The sequence below is a fragment of the Leopardus geoffroyi genome, chromosome C3, assembly GCF_018350155.1.
Source record: "Leopardus geoffroyi isolate Oge1 chromosome C3, O.geoffroyi_Oge1_pat1.0, whole genome shotgun sequence".
Lineage (NCBI taxonomy): Eukaryota > Metazoa > Chordata > Mammalia > Carnivora > Felidae > Leopardus > Leopardus geoffroyi.
In genome coordinates this window covers 37,636,885-37,657,546 of record NC_059338.1, presented here as the reverse complement: position 1 = coordinate 37,657,546, position 20,662 = coordinate 37,636,885, and the positions used below count along the sequence as shown (strand labels likewise).

Here is a 20,662-nt window from a genome sequence, read left to right as displayed (position 1 = left end):
ACGGTGGGCCCTGCTGTTTCTAGGCGAATTTTGGCATAATTATCGTCTTATGGCGGGATAAAGTCTGGGAGGTTGATGCAGCGTAATTTGTAAGTAGCCGCTCCATTGGTAGACAGCTAGATTGCTTCCAGTATGTGTCAGAACAAGCTTCGGAATCTTGGCTTTTCAATTCCTGTTCCTAATTTCCTCCCCAGGAGGTTTCCAGAGATCCCAGGCAGCTGGCACAAGGCACTCAGCTTCCACCCAGAAGTCAAAGAGGCCCCTTGCCCCAGTGAGAAGCATGTTGGGGCCTCAACACCGGCTTGTAGCCTCTCTGTATTGTTGCCTGTCTGTGGTTGATTGGATGGCTCTGCTCTTCTTTCCTGACTGGTTGTTTGGCAGGAGGAAGTTAAATTAAGCTTTTGCTTTATCTTCTGAGAACCAAGGGCACAGGTGAAAGGAACTCTGGGGAGCCTGCTGCCACCTTCGGGCAATTTCTAGCAGCCAGCACAGGGTCTTACACAGCACAGGGCTCAGCCTCAGCTGACATCCTGACTTCTTCACCAGCCCTGGATTTCAGATTCAATCCCCCACCCCTCCTTGTCCCTGGGGTCCCTCGTTAATCAACTCACCAAGTACATCTATCTATGTGGAAGACTGCTGAAGCACCTTTTCCAAGCAGCCTTCCAGGATTATGAGAAGAGCAAGTAACATGGAATTCTACACAACACACACACACACACACACACGCGCGCACATACACACACACACACACAGTACTTCCTTATCGCTCCAGATAAAATACTTGTAACACAGAGAAAATGAGATGTGTCTGGTGCTCACGACCAAGGCTTAGGGCGTACATGCCCGTCTGATTTGTGGATGCCACAAAGGCAGCAATGGGCAGGGGAGTTTTGGAGAAAATGAGCAGAGATTATCATCCTGACTTTGTTACCCACTCACTGTGCTGTGAGAGCAAGTTGCTTGACCTTTCTGAACTCATCTCAGCAGGTGTGGGAGTAAAGGGCATCTAAGCCCCTGCTGCTTTGGGACCCTCAGTTGAGCAATCCGGGGGCAAGAGAGTACGGTGTGGGAGAGGGAGTGGGAGCTGGGGAGCCGGGAGCTACTCTCTGGGGGTGTCCTTGGATCTCTGCAGGCCATCAGCCCAGCGGCACACAGCCTTGCTCCCCTTCTCTGGCTGGAAGCTCCCGAGGGCACAGATGAGCCTGCCTTCTCCACCTTCACCCTCAGCACTGAGCCTGGGGCTGGCACAAAGTACCTGCTCAGCGAAGCTTTGTTGGGGAGATGAATGGGGGCCAGGATGCGCAGTGAAGGCCGGATGTGGTAAATGAAACAATACACTTGGAGTTCCCGGGGGGCTCGTGTAAGCGCTTAGCCATTTATGAGTCTATCGTAAAAGACCTTGAGGGAAAGACTTCCAGAGAGAATTGTTCTCGGGCCTCTGTGTGTGACAGTAAGGCATCGGCTCTGACTTACGGGGAAAGATTGTACTAGATCAGCCTCTCTGTTGTCTTTGGCAGGTCTTCTCTGTACAAAGCCACTGGAGGAGGAGACACTCTGCTGATGTGGGAACCCCACGGAGGACAGGGTCACTCAGACCTGAAGGCTCTCTCTGTGGCTCACTGCTCAGTGTCACCGAATGGGCGAGCCCAGCCCTCAGGGAGGTGGCGGCAAGAGAGACAGCCCGCTTATGTGGAGGACAGGTGTCCAGGAAGCAGCAGGGCAGAGGGCCCCAGGCATCAGAAAAGGGACCTGGTTGGTGCTGGCAGAGAAGAGTCAATGTCCAAAAGGGGGTTGACAGGGTGTGCAGTGCAGGGTGTAATACCCCCCACCCCCCACCATTCAGCTTGTCCATAAACCCTTCAGTCAACTCTGGTTTAGGGAATAAGTATTTCCAGAGACTGAGGCTCAGCCCAGTGTTCAGGGTTGCAGAGACAAGAAGTGTCTACATGCTGGGGTGGCTGCCGCAGGGGTACTGGTCCTGCCTCCGTGCTCCAACAGCAGTGTCCCCACAACGACCTGCACCACCTCCCTGTTGCTAATGGTGTTTCCTGCGCATCATGCTACTGGACCTCTTGGTGGCATTTAATGTCACAAACGACCCCTATATTCTTGACTTTTCCCTTCTGTCTCTTCTAGAAGCAGAGCCCAGGACAAGGACATGGGTGCAGATCCTGGGGCTTGGGAGGTAATGGAGGAGGCAGGAGTGAGGGCACAAGAGAGTGAGACAGGAAGAAAGGAAACCAGCCTAGGGTGTGTTAGCAAGGTCACTGCCGAGGGCAGCAAAGTATGATCCCTGGGGACCCCTTGGGAATTGTAACGTCATGCTTTCCAAGAACTGTCAACCTGATGGACGGGAGTCTGGAGCATTTATCTGCCAGCTCCAACCCCCTGTAGGTTGAAGACTGTCCCCAGTGACACTAAATGCCCCATGTTTGGGGACTACACTTGTATGTGGGCCCAGGGGGCCTCCTCGGTCTCAGGCGGTTGTGAGCCCGAGCTAGGATGTTGTCAGTTAAAGGAACATCTGACTTCAAACCGAACTGGACTCCGGAGCTGTGCTCAGAGCAGAAGAGGGGCAGGGGGATGCGCTGGGGGCACCGGAGGCATCGTTGCTGCTATCCCTGACCACCTTTCCCCTGTCTCTCTGGGGTGCTTCTCCAGACCTGTGGTCAATAAATATCTGCCAACTCTGCTTGATCTCCACTCCTTTTTCTAAACTTTTTTCTTTAAGTTTATTTATTTTTGAGAGAGAGACAGACAGACAGAGCACGAGTGGGAAGGGGCAGAGAATAAGAGGGAGACACAGAATCTGAAGCTGGCTCCAGGCTCTGAGCTGTCAGCACAGAACCCGACGCCGGGCTCGAACCTACGAAATGAGAGATCATGACCTGAGACGCAGTCGGACACTGAACCGACTGAGCCACCCAGGCACCACTCCACTCCCTTTTCTAAATGCTCACATACTATTTAATACAGCCCAGGGTTTTGCCAGGGCCCTGGGATGGTGTCAGAACAGTATGGAGACACATGGCCAAGGGACGCTTATATTAGTTTCCCTGTGTTCCTTTGTACGAGTTTAGGCAGGACATGTTGCCAGGCCTCCTGGCGCTTTCTCAGCCTGCTCCTCTGGGGCCCGGGGGTCCGTCCCAGGCGCTCTCCTCTTGTGGTCCCAGCCCCTGACAACCTCCCAGATCTGTATCTTCGACAATCACCCCATCTCTGTCTCTTCCACATCCACACAGCCAGAGCTGAGCCTGGCTTCCCCGTGGGTGTCATGTCTCACCACCATCCATCGAAGTCAGAGCTCCCAGACAATCCCCCGTCCCTTGTTCTCCATGCCCAGTCCCTGCAGCCTCCTGGTGGTCAGGCAGGGAGCTAATCACTGGGCTGCCACCATTGCTCCGGACTCACTGATGTCCTTCCTTGGGAACGGACTTCAGAATCCAGTAAGATCCACATGCGATGTTCAGGCCCACATGGGACAATCTGTCTCATCCTGCACAGTCATACCTTCTCCCAGGCCCCAGGGCACCCCTCCCCCATAGTCTCACGCGGTGCCTACCCCCAGGGCCCACATCTGCTTGTGCCCCGTCAGATTTTGTTCTCTCGAATGCAATGCCACATGGCAGGCCCCCTCTTCCCATTGATTTTCCATGACCTGGCCTCCTCCCAAAAACATTTCCAGGTTGAGAGGAAGGGGCTCACTGGCTTTCTTAGGCCGACCCTGCCTGGACCTGGGTGTAGAATGGCCAGGCTCCCAGACTGCCCTCCAGAGGCCCCCGGCTTTACCCACTTTCCCTGGCATGTGCACCTGAGCTCCTCACAGTCCATTCCTGCCTGGCTTGTGCCTGGTGCCCGTGCATCCTTGAGCCTGTGACAATTCATCTCTTGGGGCTCTTTCGGGTTCCAGAAAGCCCAGGGACATGTCTGTGACATTTGCTCAGCACAGGCATCAGGCTCAGGGTGCTCTAATAATAATCTTTTTTCGTAAATGTTTATTTGTTTTTAAGAGAGAGAAAGAGAGCATACATAAGTGGGGGAGGAGTAGAGAAAGGGAGAGAGAGAATCCCAAGCAGGCTCTGCACTGTCAGCACGGAGGCTGATACAGGGCTTCATCCCATGAACTGTGAGATCATGACCTGAGCTGCAACCAAGAATCGGACGCTCAACTGACTGAGCCACCCAGGTGCCGCTCTAGCTATCATCTTTAAATCACATGTATGACAAACATGTAGTTAGCATGTGCTGGGGCTTGGGCTCCTTGCCCTTGAGGAGCTTGGACTCTGCAGGGATGCTGAACCAAATGCTCAAGAAACAGTGTGAAGCACAGCTGATTCTCATTATTTGAGATAACGAGAATGTTCTCAAAGTCACTGCAAATGCTGGAATAGCAAATACTGAACAATCGCTCCTGGGGAAATACAGGGTTAGTTTCCTAAAAGCCTCTGGTCATGACATCTTTGCCAATCAATCAATATATAACCTTGTTGCATGTGTATTACCGTTTAAAGACACTTTACTTATATATAATGTCGATTCATTAACATTGAACTCATGGCCAACAGTGCCATAACTCATGCTTGAACTAAACTTACGTAACATGTATTTTTTCTGTGAGGCACGTCACAGTGCTTAGGAACACTACAGAGCACTTCAGCACTGTACTTGGGGCCTTTTCAAGCAGAGAAATCACCAACAAAAGCCACCAAGTATGAAAAGTGTGGCACTAACTAGACCATGAAAGGGACACATGTTTATAGTAGGAGAGCTGAGACAAGAAGGCGGAGGGTGGCTTTGTTCAACCTCAGCTGGGAATGTGCTCACCAGGCAAGTCAAATTTTTCAATGCTTTGTACGGGTCCAGAATGACCACAAAAGTGCTGTGAGCATTGATTTGGGGATGACAGATTTTAGCAAGTAGGAACATTTGCAAATAGAGAATCCATGAGTAATGAAGATGCAGTGAAGTTTCAGGTTGTGGAGAGGATGGAACAACCAGGAAGACAGGAAGGATTACTGGGGTTTACCACCGGAGCGAAATTTCAAGGGGAAGTGAGACTTCCCCAGGCGGGCACATGTGGGGCAGAGGGTGCATTGTGTACAAAGTCATGAAACAATGGGGAGTGAGGTAGTTAATTTCTTTGGGATGAAGATGGGAGACCTGGGAGGAGACATGTCGGGAAGAGCTCTGATCTCCAGGAACCAAGGGAAGGGCAGAAAGGTCCCACATCCGTTCCTTCTCCGTTAGGGCAGGGCCAACTGCTGTGGCAGAGACACTCCACATGGCTTGACCCAATGCATTTCTTGTGCTATTAGAGCTCAGCATAGGTGACTGGCAGGCAGCTTTCCACATAATTTATACCTTGGCTCCTTCCAAACTGTGGCTCTGCCATCCTTCAGAGCCTGAGTCCTTGCTGTCCATCAGCAAGCGGGAAAAGATGGGAGGTGGAGAATTACACTGGAGACTTCCATAAGTCTTGCAGTCACACACATCCCCTCCACCCACATTCCGTCATCATGTGGTGCTCCCTAGATGCCAGGGAGGCTGGGTAATGAAGTCCCTGGGTGGACAGCTGCTTCCCAGAAATGTGCCTACACTTGGGAAGGGGGCATGGATCTTCGGTGGATAGCTAGCTGTTTCTGCCACGGGCTCTCAGGTCAGTCTGTCAAAACACAGGGCAGAATCTAAAAGAAGTTGGTAGTGATTGGATTCTATGGAAATGAGCCATCTGTCTAGCACAGAGTAGATGGTCAGTTAACGCGGTGAATGAATGAATGAGAAATGCATTATGTCTCTCTCCTGAGTTCTGTTTAGCCTAATGTAGTTTAGCCTGAATGAAGCTAGAGGGAGGAGCAGGGGAGAAGGACAGAGAAAGGGAGCAGGGGCTTAAGCCAGCCAGCTGGGAGGAGGAAGGCGAACATTCACATTTTTCCTGTAGTCAGATACAATGCTGCCTTTCCCTGGAGAAGGAAATGGGGCCACAGGAGTGGCAAGAGGGCTTCCTGGAGAGAAGAGGTGTGAGTAAACACGAGTGTGGTCTGTATCTATGAATATTATGTTAGTTTAATCCAATCTCATTCAGGATTTGGGCTACATGGACTTTCTGCAGGACTCTGAAAGCCCCATGCATGACCGAGCGGCTAGAAGTGGTTTGGAACCGTCCTCACAGCCTGGAAGGAAGCCAGGGAGGAGGAAACAGGAGGAGAACCCCCATAAGGGCAGTCTGACATCTGGGATAGGGGATCTTCTCCAGTCTCCTCATGGTGTTTAATCTAGCCTTACGCTCAACAGCTTCCTAAATCCACATCTCCAATTTATTAATCAAGCGCCATCTGTGAGGCAATGTCATGGGCCCCACTGGTGTTTCTCCATCTGAATGGCTGCTGAATATTTAACTACGCTTCAGCAACTTCCATTGATGTCAAATGAGAGAAAAAACAACCACCACCTTCTCTCTCTAGTACAAATTCACACTCAGCATGGATAATCACAAAGCCTCCACAGGCTAACAAATCAAAATAAATTAGCAGTCAACACAAACGCCAAGCCCTCTTTGAGCTACAGTGTTAAGGCAGCAGGCAAGGGAGGGACGGAGGGAGGGGATGACCGTCTCTCCTGGTCACAGACATCACTGAAAAGTGCAAGAAAGGAGCCAGCTGTGCCAGGAAGGAAGATACAAAAAAACCTGGTCATCTGTGTACACGTTCTCCAGAGTCACAGGTCAGGGGTCCTGAAGCTCACCCCTCACCCCTTGCTGCAATGAGATCTTCCTTTTGATGGCTGACGACATTGACCTGTATAACCTCATTTACATTACTTGTGAGTGTGTGTGTGTGTGTGTGTGTGTGTGTGTGTGTGTATTTGAGGGTGAAGTATTAAGACTAATGTATGGCTCGGGGCACCTGGGTGGCTCAGTCGGTTAAGTGTCTGATTCTTGATTTTGGCTCAGGTCACAATCTCATGGTTTGTGAGATCAAGCCCGGAGTCAGGCTCTGCACGGTTAGTGCTTGGGACTCTCTCTCCCTTCTCTGCCCCTGCCCAGTTTGTATGAGCACATGCGCGCTCTGTCTCTCTCTCAAAAATAAATAAACTTTAAAAAAAAGAGAGAGAGAGAAGGAATGGCCCAGATCCTGACTTAAGACTCCTGCTTGAGAAGATGGATGAGGGAGGCAGACTCACCTAGGGGATGCAACCACAGAGCAAGCACCGAGTGGCACAGCACCCAGGGAGCAAGTCAAAACACACAGGCAGGCAGGTGGACAAGCCGAGTCAGTTCATCATAGTGTAATTTCTCCTTGGCTATGCATTCTGCTTTATTTTCAACACAGTTAGGACTAGATGTGTCCAGAAGGCACTCCATCAGCTGGTACCTGGCACAGCATCACCTGAGATCTATTATAACGCAGCTCGGTGCCCATCACTGGAGGTCGATGCCGCTCACAGGGCGACATGCCTCTGTGTCTGTGCCCACTAATGTCTGGGGGGGGGGGGCGCACAGCCTGGATACACTGGGCCCCTAACCAAAATAGTCTGCAAGCGATAAAGCGTCCGGAGCCTGGAGACAGACGGGAGGCTCAGACGCAAGTATCAGCTACGGGAGAAGGGCAACAGAAGACTCCTGCCAGTCCCGCATTTACCTCAAATACCTCAAAAATCCATCCCCATGATCCATGTTCCCTCTTCTCCCCAGATTATTTCTCAGCCTCACCTCTCCTTGAGAAAGTCAGCAGAACTCCCTGCCCTTGAGCTTGCTTGAGGGAAAGAGAATTTCAATTAGCAAAGAGGAGGACAGGTGGTGAGGCAAAGGCGAGGACATGGCTCTTCAGGGACAGCCCCCAGAACGTCCCCTCTCCTGGTGGAGGGCAGCACGTGGGAAGAGGGGAGCTTCACCAAGATGGAATCATCTGTCCCCAGCAGGTGCGCCAGCCAGAGCGCAGTAAGGAATGCCATCTGGACACAGGTGCCCTGTCACCACCTGGGTCTTCCCAGGCATCTGTGGCAGGTCAGGCAGGCTCCCTCTATGGCTAATACAGCTCCAGGTGAAAGAGGCTTAGGTGGGTCGCCATGGCAACGCAGATCAGGGGTTGGCCCGCCTCTGAGGTTCAGGAGGAGGAGCTGTGGTTCCAGCCTCCTGAGACACACACACACACACACACACACACACACGCTCCACTAACACCAGCCCGGGCTGGATCCCTCCTCTGGTCAGGGTTGTTTTCTCTCTCAGCACAACTTCCGAGAGACAGAAAGAGGGAAGAGCATGAGGTAGCAGGCAGCAGCAGAAGAGAAAGAAGAAGAAGACGTTTAGAATATAGTCTTCCCTCCACCCCACCCTCCCCTGGACACTCTCTTCTCCCAGGCTGGGAAGCAGAAAGGCCCCCCACCAGAACTTTCACCTCCGGAGAGGGTGACCTCAAAACGCCAGGTAAGAGGGTGGTCTCCCCAGGAGACTGTGGTTTCCCCACCTGAAGTCTGGAAGCAGGAACCCGGTCCCGAAACCTTTTAGACATGAGAGCAGAGGCTGAGAGCTGGGAGGGGTGGCTTCAGGGTTGCAGCAGGTTGGGGACAGCCTACCGAGCAGTCTGAGTCCAGGGTCCAGATGGCCTCAGGGAGGCCTCATCGGTCCTAATCTGTTCCACAAGGGTCGGTGGATTCCGCAGTATCTTTAGGGCCGTGGCCTGTCCCGTGGGAAGCCATAGGTTCATCTGCTCTGCAAGCCCCAGCATTTTCTCTCCTGCTTTGCTGAGGAGGACCCAGTCAGGGGGAAGAAAGGGGAAACCCGCCAGAGATTTCTCTCTTCGATTTGAGAACTGCAACTTGAGTACCCACGAAGTCGGTGGAGCTCCTCCTCCATGGAGGACCACCTCCTCCATGACCGTGGTCAGTAGTACCTGAGCATTTGACCCCTCCTGGTTGCACGTGTGCCTCAGAACAAAGAGGACTCACTGCCATTCATTCATTCATTCATTCATCCAGGAACCACTTATGAATTGCCTCACATTCCAGCAGATACAAGAGATATAGCTCTTGCTCTCGACAGAGCTCATAGCTAGCTGGGGGAGAGAGAAAAAAACAATCAAAAAAGTGGGAAATGTATTTGTCACAGGTGCCATGATATGATAGGCTCTCATGCCGGCACCAGCAGGCATCCAGTTTACCTCAGTGGGGGTCGGTGAGGGGCAGGCTGCAGGGGGTCCACCCTGGAGGTGAGTCTTAAGAGATGAGCAGGTGTTTGTCAGGTGAATGGAAGCCCACAGATCAGCAAGTCAGCCCGAGTCACACCTGGCTTGGTGGATTCCAGGTTATTTTTCTATGAAGCCAAAAAGAAATAAGGTCAGTTTGTAATCTGTGAAGTTGGCCGTGGGCCTTGGCAAAAACAGGGCTGGAAGGAAGGTCACAGCGGGGAGCATTTACTCTCTGCACCTGCTTCGAGGCCTCCGCCCAGATAGAGGGTCTGGCTTCAGCAGGGCCATCCTGCCTGCTCTGTGAAGCAGTGGGCGATTTGGGACAGCCCAGCGAATTACCGCTCCATGCCCATGGGCCTGGGGGACATGCGAGGCAGCCCCCGCCCTGAGCAGCAGACACCCAGTTCAGCTGTTGGAGCCCTGCATCGGAGGAGGGGCCTGGGCGTGGCTCCCTTTGTACTGAGACAGCTGCTTCCTGGCCAGGACTGCACGGCCCCTTCCTGGTTGGCCAGGGGGCTGGTGGCCTGATCTCAGCAGAAGCAGGTGAAGCTCTCATGCCTGCTGCCTGGGTATCGGAAGCTGGCTCCCAACTCTGAGGGCACACCCCTGAATGTTCCCACCAGAGACATCCTCGATCTCCTCTGGAACCAGACCCCTCCTCTTGCCCTTGAGCATGGGGATGGTTTTTCTAGACTATCTAACGAGCCACAGCTGGTGGTAGTGTCTCCCAGGGAGCCATGGAAAAGATTATCCTCAGGGATGTTCAAAAATAGGCTGAAGGAGGAGCTCAGAGAGTGTGGGGGTGGAAAGGGTAATGAAGGGGAAGGGAGGGAGGAGAGGGAAAAGCAGAGAATGAAAGGGAGAGGGCTTAGCTGAGTGATGCCAAAAGGCAGAGAGAGCATGGGAGGGCTTTCCTGCTGGTGGGGGTAAACTGAGGCTCCCCCGCCCGAGCTTTCCCTTCATCCAGGGGGCTCAGCTCTCCCAATGTCATGACCAGAATTCAGGGTTAGGGCAAGGCCAGGAACAAGGTTGGAGTCAAGCTTGCACCAAAACCATGGACGGGATCCTTTAGTTTTTATGGTACAGACAGACCCTTTTGGAAATCTGAAAAGGCTTTGGACATATTCTTAGCAAAATGTTTCTAAATGCATAAAATTAAGTCCATAGTATTAGGAAAGAAACCAGCTATACTGAAATGTAGTTATATATATATATATATATATATATATATATTTTTTTTTTTTTTTTTTAATCAGTTTAAGATATGGTAATATATGTGCCTCTCTATCAACATGTAAAAGAATAAAATCTAGTGGCAGGGTTAATATCACGATTTCACAGTAGTGATAAACATAAGCCATATTTTAAGAATGACAGCTTTCAAGTGTTACAAAAATACCTGTGATCCCTGCTGGAGATAAAGTCACCCATACAGCTCTGGCCGGTGGTGGCCTGCATTCATAACTGACAGAAATCCCACATTTCAGTTAAAGTTAGTGAAAGTAGAGATGGTTTTTTTTTTTTTTCCTACCTGAATCCATAAACCTCGATGTCTCTTGTTAATTTATAAAGCACTTACGTGAACATCCTTTTTTGCTCTTCACAGTACCGTGGAGTAGGTACTCGTACTACCCCATCTTACAGACAGGGAGACTGAGGCTGGGAGCAGTGAAGGGGACTTGGACACAGGAAGCCCCTGGCAGGGAGGAAAAGGCATAGGAACTGGGGCTGTCTCCGCGAGAGCCCCCAACCCCGGCCCCCAACCCCGGCCTGCTTCATCTGAGCTGGCGATCACCCCATCACCGGAGGGCAGGGCGGGTACGCCCTCCATCGAGCTGTTCCGCCGGGTTACAGCAGTGCCCTCACCGACAGGGGGCTACACCGCCACCGGGCGCGCCCCTCCGCGGTAAGGTCCTTGCCCCTTGCCCCTCTCCCTGTTTTCCTTCCCCTCCTGAACGGGCGCTCCCTGATGGAGCCCCGAAGCAGGCACAGTGCAGGCCCCCTGCACACTCCCACCTGTGTGTGCGGGGCCTCATGGGTCAGAGACCGGCCTGGGCCTCGGTGTCCACACCGCAGACCGCGGCTCCCCACTGCCGCGCCCACGCCCCTCCGTGGAGAAACCCTGCAGCGCTTCAACAAATCTGACAGAAAGCAGGCAGAGGGGCTGAGGAGAAGTCGAGCCCACCGGGTAGAACGAATTGGGAGGGCTTCCTACAGAAAGTGAATTTTGAACTAGAGTTTTCCCCCAACTTTTAAATTGTGAATATGCTCCAAGATGCAGGAAAATTGAAAGACTAATGCAGTAAACACACATAAAATCCCCCTAGAAGACGGACCGTCACTACTTTGCCATAGTTGCCCTGTCTGTGTGTGTGTGTGCACATATATAGGTGACATTTTTCTCAGGAACTGGAAGGGAGGACATTGCAGACATCAGGACACTTCAGCCATGGGCACATCAACATGGCCTCCTAAGTTGGGCTATTTGTCCACACTCCCCTACAACCATAACACCACTTTTATACCTAAGAAAATCAACACTCATTCCCTAACCTCCAGTTCATATTCAAATTTCCCCCAAAGTCCTGTTTTAAACAAGGATTCAATCAATGTTTGCGCATCAGAGGCAGGTTGTAGGTGCCATTGACTGGGAAGCAGGTATTCATGATGGGAAGGTTCTGGAGTCACCACGGCGCTGGCGAGGCCTGGCGGTGAGCGGGAGTGTGAGGGGACCTGAAGCTTATACTGAGGAATTTGGCTCTGCCACAGAGGGAGGGGGGTTAATCCAGATTTGGGGGGTAGGGAGGAGTCAAATCCACATTGTGCAAAGTGCCCAGAGAAGACGACTTTTGCCGTTCTGATGAACCCCCTGGGTGTCTTTGTCATACCACATTTGGCCATCACGTTCTTCCCCAGTCACAACACAAAGTCACAACACAGACTCACATGGGGGCTCGGCTGTGGGTCAGGTCCTGGGGATGCTGTGAGCTAAGCCAATGACCTCTGGCATCTGGGTAGCCAGCCTGACTCTCTGTCCTGGCTGTCCCTGCGTCTATCCCTCTTTCCCTCCTTTGCCCTTTTAAGAACCTAATCAGAGCTGCTGAAGAGCCTTCCAGGACAGCAGCTGGCACCAGAGACAGAAATAGCTCCGGCAGAAACCTGGTCTCTGTCAAAAGCTCTGGCCCCAGTGAGGGCTGGGGGAGGAAGGGAATATCAGGGGGAGGGGAGGCGGGGAGGGGGGAAGATTCAGAACCTGCCCCCTGCCCTCAGGGGCCCCCACCATCTGGACCAGAGACGCTGAGAGCCCACAGAACCCAGGACCTAGGTGAGGTCACCCCACCCATCCCCTGCCATCTGCCGTGGGGTGAGCACCTGTCTTGAGAGGCCAGCTGGGGTCAGGGGCACAGCCTTGAAACCAGGGGAAAGGGACTCCACCCGGGGTTGTACTTTAGGCCGCATTTTGGCCTTTTTCTGGCCTCACCCACCTGGAGCAAGGAGTCTCAGGGTTAGGAAGACGTGCACATCTTGAGGTCACTTCCCTCCAGATCAGGCCTTAAATTCTGAGACCCGGGACTCCCTGGCCAGACAGTCCCCAGCCTACTTCCAGAACGTGAGCAAGTCCCCTCCAGGGCCCCATCCCCTCAGGGTGAGCCACACCACCAGTGTAAACAATCCCAGGTCTGCAGAAGTGGCAAAGAAGTGGTTGTTGGTAGCCGTGTGGATGGGCCTTGGACGTGAAGGCTGGGGTGTCCCCACACCTTTGCCAGGCCCCTCAGGGGGTGAGAAGAGAAGGGGTCAGGCTGGGAGCCAGAGCCGGCTCAACCCACGCCTCCGTGTTCTAGCAGAGCCCTCTCGGGAGTCCAAGATTTCTCAGTTTGAATCTGAGCCTCCGAGTTGTTATGAAGGTACGGTTGACAAGGAAGCAAAACATATTTTATTTAATAGTTCGTTAGCCCAATTTGTAACTTATGGATATTTAGACGCATGGAATGTGAGGTTCCATCTGCGATACTGCCCGAGTCCCCTAGCAAATGCGTGGTGCCCTGGCCGGGCCGGGAGTGGCCTTGCTGCCGCGTTCTGGAGACAAGTTTGGGGTGGAGATGAAAGTCTTCATTGCCTCCCAATCCCCCCTTTCTGTGCTCCCCCTGCCACAGGAAGGCCCTCCAGGCCGGGCCCTTCCTTCTCCTGCTGCCTCCTTCCAGCTCAGGTCAAATCCAGGCTAAGAAGAAAAAAGGCTCTTTGAGGGGGAAATGCTTGACCCTAAGGTGAGTCCCTCAGAATAGGTCTTAGGAAGGATGAGAAGTTTTGGAGTAGGAAGGGGCTCCCAAGGGGGCAGGGTGGGGGGCCGGTGGGGAGAGAGAGAGAGAGAGAGAGAGAGAGAGAGAGAACAAGGACTAACGCACCACAAGGCAACCCCATCCATCACTCTGGGATTAATCCAAGTAAGTACTGTACTGCATTTACTTATGGACACTCGCCATAGGCCAGACCCCTGCTGGGTGCTGGGTAGGATGATACCCAGGACCTGGTTTCTCACTCGGTCTGGACCGGTGCCAGAGATCTGTTGTGTAGCAATGTGCTTACAGTTCACACTCCGTACACTTAAAAATGTTTCAGGTGGTAAATGTTATGTCATTTGCTTTTTTAAAATTATTTTTTAATGTTTATTTTTGAGAGAGAGAGAGAGAGAGAGAGAGAGACAGAATATGAGCAGGGGAGGGGCAGAGAGGGAGACACTGAATCCAAAACAGGCTCCAGGCTCTGAGCTGTCAGCACAGAGCCCAACGTGGGGCTCAAACCCACAAGCCGTGAGATCGTGACCTGAGCCAGAGTCAGACACTTAACCAACTGAGCCACCCAGATGCCCCTATGTTATTTGTCTTTTTTTTTTTTTTTTTTTTTTTTTTAACCACAATTAAAGGGAAATGGAGTGGAGATTGGCTCAGAAGGACCAGCCCTGGGTTGCCAGCTAGGAGGCAGCAGCTGTAATATATCTGGCAGATGGGCAAGGCCTGAACTAAAGGAGGGAGAGAGAGCGGACAGACTTAGGAGAATTATAATATTTAAATTTGAGAGAATCAAAAGGAATTGGATGCAGGACTTGACAGATGAGGCAAAGGGATGAGGTGATGCCCACTGGCAAGCAGGGGCTACGGAGAAGCAGCAGCCAGTGGGGAGGGAAGTGGGTTACGGTGTGAGTGGAACCTGCGGGGGGAGGTGTCGGGAAGCATCTGGTCACCCTGACCTCAGGTTGAAGAGACAACTGGCGTATGGATTTTGATTTGGGAACTATCTCCACTGTCAGTGGAGACGTGTGAACGGATGAGGCCGGTTGAAATGAGATGGACAGCCTGAGATGGAGTGCCAGGGAACAGCAACAACCCAAGGAAGGCCAGGGGAGGGGTGCCCATAAGGGATCTGAGAGGGAGTCCCAGGAGGCAGACGGAGGCAGGATGTAGACCCAGGGTTGTGGTCTAATGGAAGCCAAGGAAAGATTATTTCCACAGGGAGGAGAGGTCAGTGGGCTGGGCTGGGCAGCCTCAGGTGAGTTGGGACATGTGCTAACCAGTCGGCAGGGGTGTGGCGGGGGGGGGGGTTGTGGGGGTGAAGGTGTATGTGGCAGGTTACACTAAGAGACCATTCAAGGGCATCACATCCCTCTGCCTTGAGCCTCACCAGTCTCTCTCTCCTCCAATCATCTTCCAGGGATGGGTGCCCAGCATTCAGGTGCAGGTGCAGGTGCAGGATGAACTGGTGATAGCGGGAAGGGGGGCGGGGATGTTGGGGTGCAGGGGTTGAGGGAGGTCAACCAAGGAAGTCTTCCTGGGGAAGGAGGGCCAGGGCCAGGTTTGGAAGCATCATTGGGTGAGGCTCCATGGGGCAGAGAGGGAACTATTCCATCAGGGGGTCCCCACATGACCTCTGACCCCACAGCTCAGCCAGTGTCTCATCCTCAGGAGGGATCTCTGAGCGACAGGAGAGTGTGGTGCCATGGGGGCCAGAGGAGACTGTCCTCCACGTGGCCGCTGACAAATGCCCCCTCACTTGGGGAAGGTCAGATCTGTGGGGACTTGCTCTTTCACCATCATGCATGCATGCATTCTTTAATCATTCATTCCTTTGTGCATGCATTTATTCACTCATTCATTCGCAGTACTACCCAGCACCAGGCATGGAAGGATGATTAAGGCACAGTCCTTGCCCCCATGTGACACAGAGCAGGGGGGTGGTGGAAGGTAAATTGTCACACTCCATTAAGTGTTCCTGGTGCTATGAAAAATGGCCGTACAGGATGCTTTCAGAGTACCAGCTGGAAAGTGGTCACATCAGGAAACGCGTGTCAGAAGAGTTGCTGACCCTAGAGCTAAGTCCGCAGGCAGAGGAGGGAGGGACACTGGAGAGAGAGTATGGAGCTGTGGGTGGCCAGCATCTTCGGCAGCACCTACGGGACTGTTCATCCATCTCTAGTTGGGGTGCCCTTCATGAGGCACCATGAAGACACCATTCACTCTTTTGATATTAAGCATCAACCTGACCCATGCACTTTTGAAAACACAAACACAGTTACAAGGTGTCCTTTTGCCTGACTCAATCAGATCCCTTGGCCTCGGACAGAGGATCCTGGTGCTCACAGCTCTCAGGACAGAACACAGACCACCCCCCCCACCCCCCCGCAACCCATTTCCCCACACTACAACCCAGCCTCAATTATTCTGAACACACGAAGCAGTTAAGGGTGGAGAAGAAAAGATCCTAACTGTCCAGACCCCAAGGACAGGGTCTGATGGTCTGTCCTTCTCTCCCAACCTCCCAGGAAGGGATCAGGGTGTAATCTGAGGCCCCCACTCATGATAGACTTAGGCTGAGTGGAAGATGAAGGTTTTTAATTTCCTAAATATAATGGTTGCTAGGGATTGTTCATGAATAAAGAAGAGGTTTGATTTTGTGCCACCCCAGAAGGCTATTGTTACCCCATAATACTTTTCCTCTTTGTGTCTGATTCTCCAGCATTAACAATTCATTTCTCTGCAGGGTGGTGGGAGGGCTGCCTAAAAATGTGTGTGTGTCCATGCCTCATGGCGATGTTGTTGAGGCTGAGTTCATCAAATCACTTTCCTCGGCCTCTGGGGGGTCTGGGCAGGAAGAAGACCATTGGTGCATGGAACAGAGGGTTCCCCACAGGGGGAAGGTCATAGAAAAGGCAGTTGGGGCATCTTAAAGACCCACTTCAGATTTGGGCCCAGGAATGGCCCTCACCTTCACTGCTATCAGAGGAACAAACCCACCTCTGACAGGCATTGCGGTGTGTCTGAGATGGCAGTTCATGTATCCATCCAATCATGTATCCATCCATCCACCGACCCACCCATCCATCCATCCACCCATCCATCCATCCACTCATCCATCCATCCATCCATCCATCCATCCATCCATCCACTCACTCATCCATCCATCCATCCATCCATCCATCCATCCACCCACCCACCCATCCATCCATCCACCAATTCATCCACTCATCCATCCATCCATCCACCCATCCATCCACTCACTCATCCATCCATCCATCCATCCATCCACTCACTCACCCACCCACCCACCCACCCACCCATCCATCCATCCACCCATCCATCCATCCACTCATCCATCCATCCACTCACTCATCCATCCATCCATCCATCCATCCACCCACCCACCCATCCATCCATCCACCAATTCATCCACTCATCCATCCATCCATCCACTCATCCATCCATCCATCCATCCATCCATCCATCCATCCATCTATTCATCTAGTCAGTCAGTCACCAAACCTGTATTGCTCAAGACCTTGTGGATATATGAGTTAGGGTCTCTGCTTCTGCACCCGATACTCCTAGTATCATGGCTGGGTTCGCCACCTGGGACACCTTCTCCATCAGTCCATGTGTCTGAAGCCTGCATTCCCTCTTCACCCTGCTCTCGTCCACAAGCTTTCCATGACCCTGTCATCACCCAGAGTCACTCCTTCTGCTTCCCATCAATACTGATGCTATGCTTCATCAGTCACGTTTACCTCTTTCTATTTATATCTGCTGGAAAGCAGGGTCCCCGACATGCTTTCTTGCTTGTGTTCCTCCCACAGGTGTGCACACAGTACTTGATTAAGGCTTCTGAATAAATGAATGGTAAGTTGTGTCTTTTGCAGGGTGATGTCAACCCCATACAGTTCCAAGCTTCCTTCAGCAACAGGTTGGGGCATTAAGAAACTCAGGGTGTTTTCCTGTCAGGTTAACATAAGATGTAGGTGTGTATTTTTCCCCCTTAAATCATAGGGATAAGACTGTGCTCAGCCATACACAGTATATTTCCTTCTTTGTTTGGAATTAGCAGAGATTCAGGAGGGCAGTGTCTCTGGGCTCAGCCATCTGCATGCATTAGGGATCGTTATAACCTGAGACCACTTGTACGTGGTGTGCAGAGATCCCCGAGTTTATTCACAACTGCTTCTCACGACAGCCCGATCTTGTCTTACAGAATTAGAAATGATTGCTCAGAGAGGTTAAGCAACTTACTTGAGGCCACCCAGCTGTGAGGGCGGAGCAGGTCTTCTCTCGCTGGGGTCCCAGCTGTCCTCCCTCCCCCTTGTTCTCCCCACCTTAACTGACAGAGGGGTCCAAGGAAGACGCACTCCTGCCCTGTCTCGGCAGGGCCTGGGGGGGCCATGTCCCTCATCCCATGGCTTCGGTGGAATGAAGGTCCCCCGCGGCCGTCATCCCGGAGGCCGGCTGAGATGGTGCTGGACACGCTCATGATGGAGCTGGCGGGGCAGATGCGAGAGGCGGAGAGGCAGCAATGGGAGCGCAGCAATGCGGTCAGGAAGATCTGCACCGGGGTGGACTACAGCTGGCTGGCCAGCACACCCCGGCCCACCTACGACCTCAGCCCTGGCGAGCGGCTGCAGCTGGAGGACGTCTGTGCCAAGATCCATCCGTCCTACTGTGGGCCCGCCATCCTCAGGTAACCCCTGCCGCTGGCACCGGGCCCAGCCATTGCACTGTGGGCTCCAGGGGTGTGGCTGCCGTGGCGGTGGCCTGAGGCCACTGGACCGAGAGCCGGGGCACCCAGATGACCCAGTTACCTGTTAAGAGGAGCAAGGCAGGAGGCCAACCCTGAAAGATCCCAGCCCAGAGCTGGGGGTTCAGAAGGAGGCAGGAGGCAGCTCCCGGAGGCACAGGAGTTTTGACGGGAGAGAACCCCGGGCCTTGGAGCTTTCTGTTCTCCCCACCTGGCTTACATTTGCCCTGGATTTTCACGTAGCCGGCTCTTCCTCCTTCATCAGTTCATCTTCTATGTTACCTTCTTAGAAAAGCTTTCCAGGTAATCTCTCCAAAATTGAGTTTTCAATTATCCTATTTCAAGCCAGCTTTCATATTAGCTTGTCTAAGGGGGCTATGCACGCACGTGTGAGTGCATGTGTGCGTGGGCTTGTGTTGTGTGTGTGCGTGTGCGTGCGTGTGCATGCGTGTGTGTACAGCGTCTGGAGGCCTGGGGCACTGAACATTTAGAGATTTAGAGCGTGGGTACCACAATGCTCATGAATATAAATGTAACCTTGCTAAAGCTTGGACCCACATGGCCCGGTCCTAGTTGGATTCATGTGATGTGGAAGAAGTGTGGTCCCAACAACCAACAATAATTTCCAAAGTCACTCAAGTTCTTTAGCTGCACTTCCCCAAGCACTCATAAAGGAATACAGATCCACAGGAAAGCGTCTGAACACCCCACTTAGTCTCCCCACATCTTTGGTCCCCCATCTCTTTAACCAACACAAGCATCTATTGTACACCTTTTTTTCTTGAAAATTCTCCTTAAAACTCCTTCTTCTTCCGTCCTAGCTACACTCCTTTGGATTTTGTAGTCTTTTCCACCCCCGGCCCTCTTTCTTCCTCCAGGATGAGAATTCTTACCCTCTCTGTTTCTCTTGTTCTGTACCAAGGAACACCCCCCCCTCCCCTGCCCCTGCCAAATGTACCTGCTTCCAGAAGCACCTGAGGAAAGGGGTGGGGTGAGTCGGGGGGGGGGAGCGGGGGGGGGGTGCTGACAGAATTCAGGCTGGTAAACCAAATCTCCTAAGTGGGGAGGAGGCTAGGGATACACATGTGTTCATGATTGTCCGCTCACATTTCCTGTCTCACTGCTGAAAAGTTTGAGAGGTCCTGATTCTCAAGGTGGTGGAGGAAGCCAGATGTTAAATGGACTCGCTAATAACTGTTATTCATTTTGAGCTCTAAGCAAAGACATTTGAGGCAGGGGAAAACCTCACCCAGTGGGTAGCGTGGAGCTACGGAAGGAGTATCGCAGGCCGGTGCCATCATCAGATACACATTTGGGAGACATCGCTCTGGCCAGGGGGCAGAGAAGGGTGGGAGAGGTTAGCCAGAAAGCCTCACATTGGTAAGGCCGGGCCATGCTCACACGGAAGTGGGCTACCCTTAATACTCTGGCACCGAGAACCTGAGGTTAATGTCAGGATCTTCACCTATGGTAGCTCTTTAAACCCCACAGAGGGTTTATGACCCCAGTTTACAGATGAGGAAGCTGAGGCCCACAGAAGCCAGAAATAGCCGAGCGGGGAGCTGAACTCAGGATAGGCTGGAGCAGTGGGGGAGGTGGGGTGGTTTCTGATTGACGTCAGAAGCGGGGAAGTGGCTGAACCGGGAACTGGCCCCTGGGCGTGCACGGGAAGCCCCCGGGGTTAGATACCCCCCCCCCCCCCACCTGCCACGGGCCACGCCTGGTGACTCACGCACAGCCCTGTCCGCTCTGCCCGCAGGTTCCGGCAGCTGCTGGCCGAGCAGGAGCCCGAGGTGCGGGAGGTGTCCCAGCTCTTCCGCTCGGTGCTGCAGGAGGTCCTGGACAGAATGAAGCAGGAGGAGGAGGCCCGCAAGCTGACGCGCCAGTGGAGCCTGCGACCCCGCGGCAACCTGGCGCTGGCCACCTTCAAGACCCGCGCGCGCATCTCTCCCTTCACCAGCGACATCCGGACCATCTCGGAGGACGTGGAGCGGGACACGCCGCCGCCGCTCCGGACCTGGAGCCTGCCCGAGTTCCGGGCGCCCAAAGAGGACTGACCCGTGCCCTACCCTGCCCGGGAGCCGAGAACACCTGCGGGAGGGCATGATAGGCCGGTGACCGGGTCCGAGTCCTGGAACCTCCCCACCTGCCCTCGACAAGGGGCCCAAGAGGTGGCCCCGTCCCAAGACAGCCCTGTAAGATGCAGCAACCCTCTGGCCCACACTCTGCCACCAGCCATACGGCTCAGGGTCAGGGCTTGGAGCCGCAGCGGGCCCCCCCTTCCTCCCTTGCGAAAGTCGAAAGTCCGCTGCAGCGTCCCCTTCCCTGCCTCGCAGAGATTCAGGGTTTTGGCAGACAGACCCCGGCCCCATCTGTCCGGAAGGGGAAGAGTTGCCCTTTTTGCCAAGACCTGGGTTCTC

At 53.1% G+C, this 20,662-nt stretch overlaps 1 protein-coding gene across 6 annotated transcripts; it reads left to right on the top strand.

The window, feature by feature from the left end:
* The first annotated feature begins 8,112 nt into the window (after window positions 1–8,112).
* Window positions 8,113–20,662, top strand: RD3 (RD3 regulator of GUCY2D). Of its 6 annotated transcripts, none has more exons than XM_045452454.1 (5): window positions 8,113–8,428; window positions 15,146–15,242; window positions 17,311–17,353; window positions 17,876–18,185; window positions 20,002–20,662. In XM_045452454.1, exons 3-5 carry the CDS (start codon window positions 17,347–17,349, stop codon window positions 20,297–20,299), a joined length of 615 nt encoding a protein of 204 aa, XP_045308410.1. In that variant the 5' UTR covers window positions 8,113–8,428; window positions 15,146–15,242; window positions 17,311–17,346; the 3' UTR covers window positions 20,300–20,662. The 6 variants fall into 6 exon arrangements, with proteins under 6 accessions (XP_045308410.1, XP_045308404.1, XP_045308408.1 ...); XM_045452448.1 differs by having other exon boundaries at window positions 17,836–18,185; XM_045452452.1 differs by lacking the exon at window positions 15,146–15,242.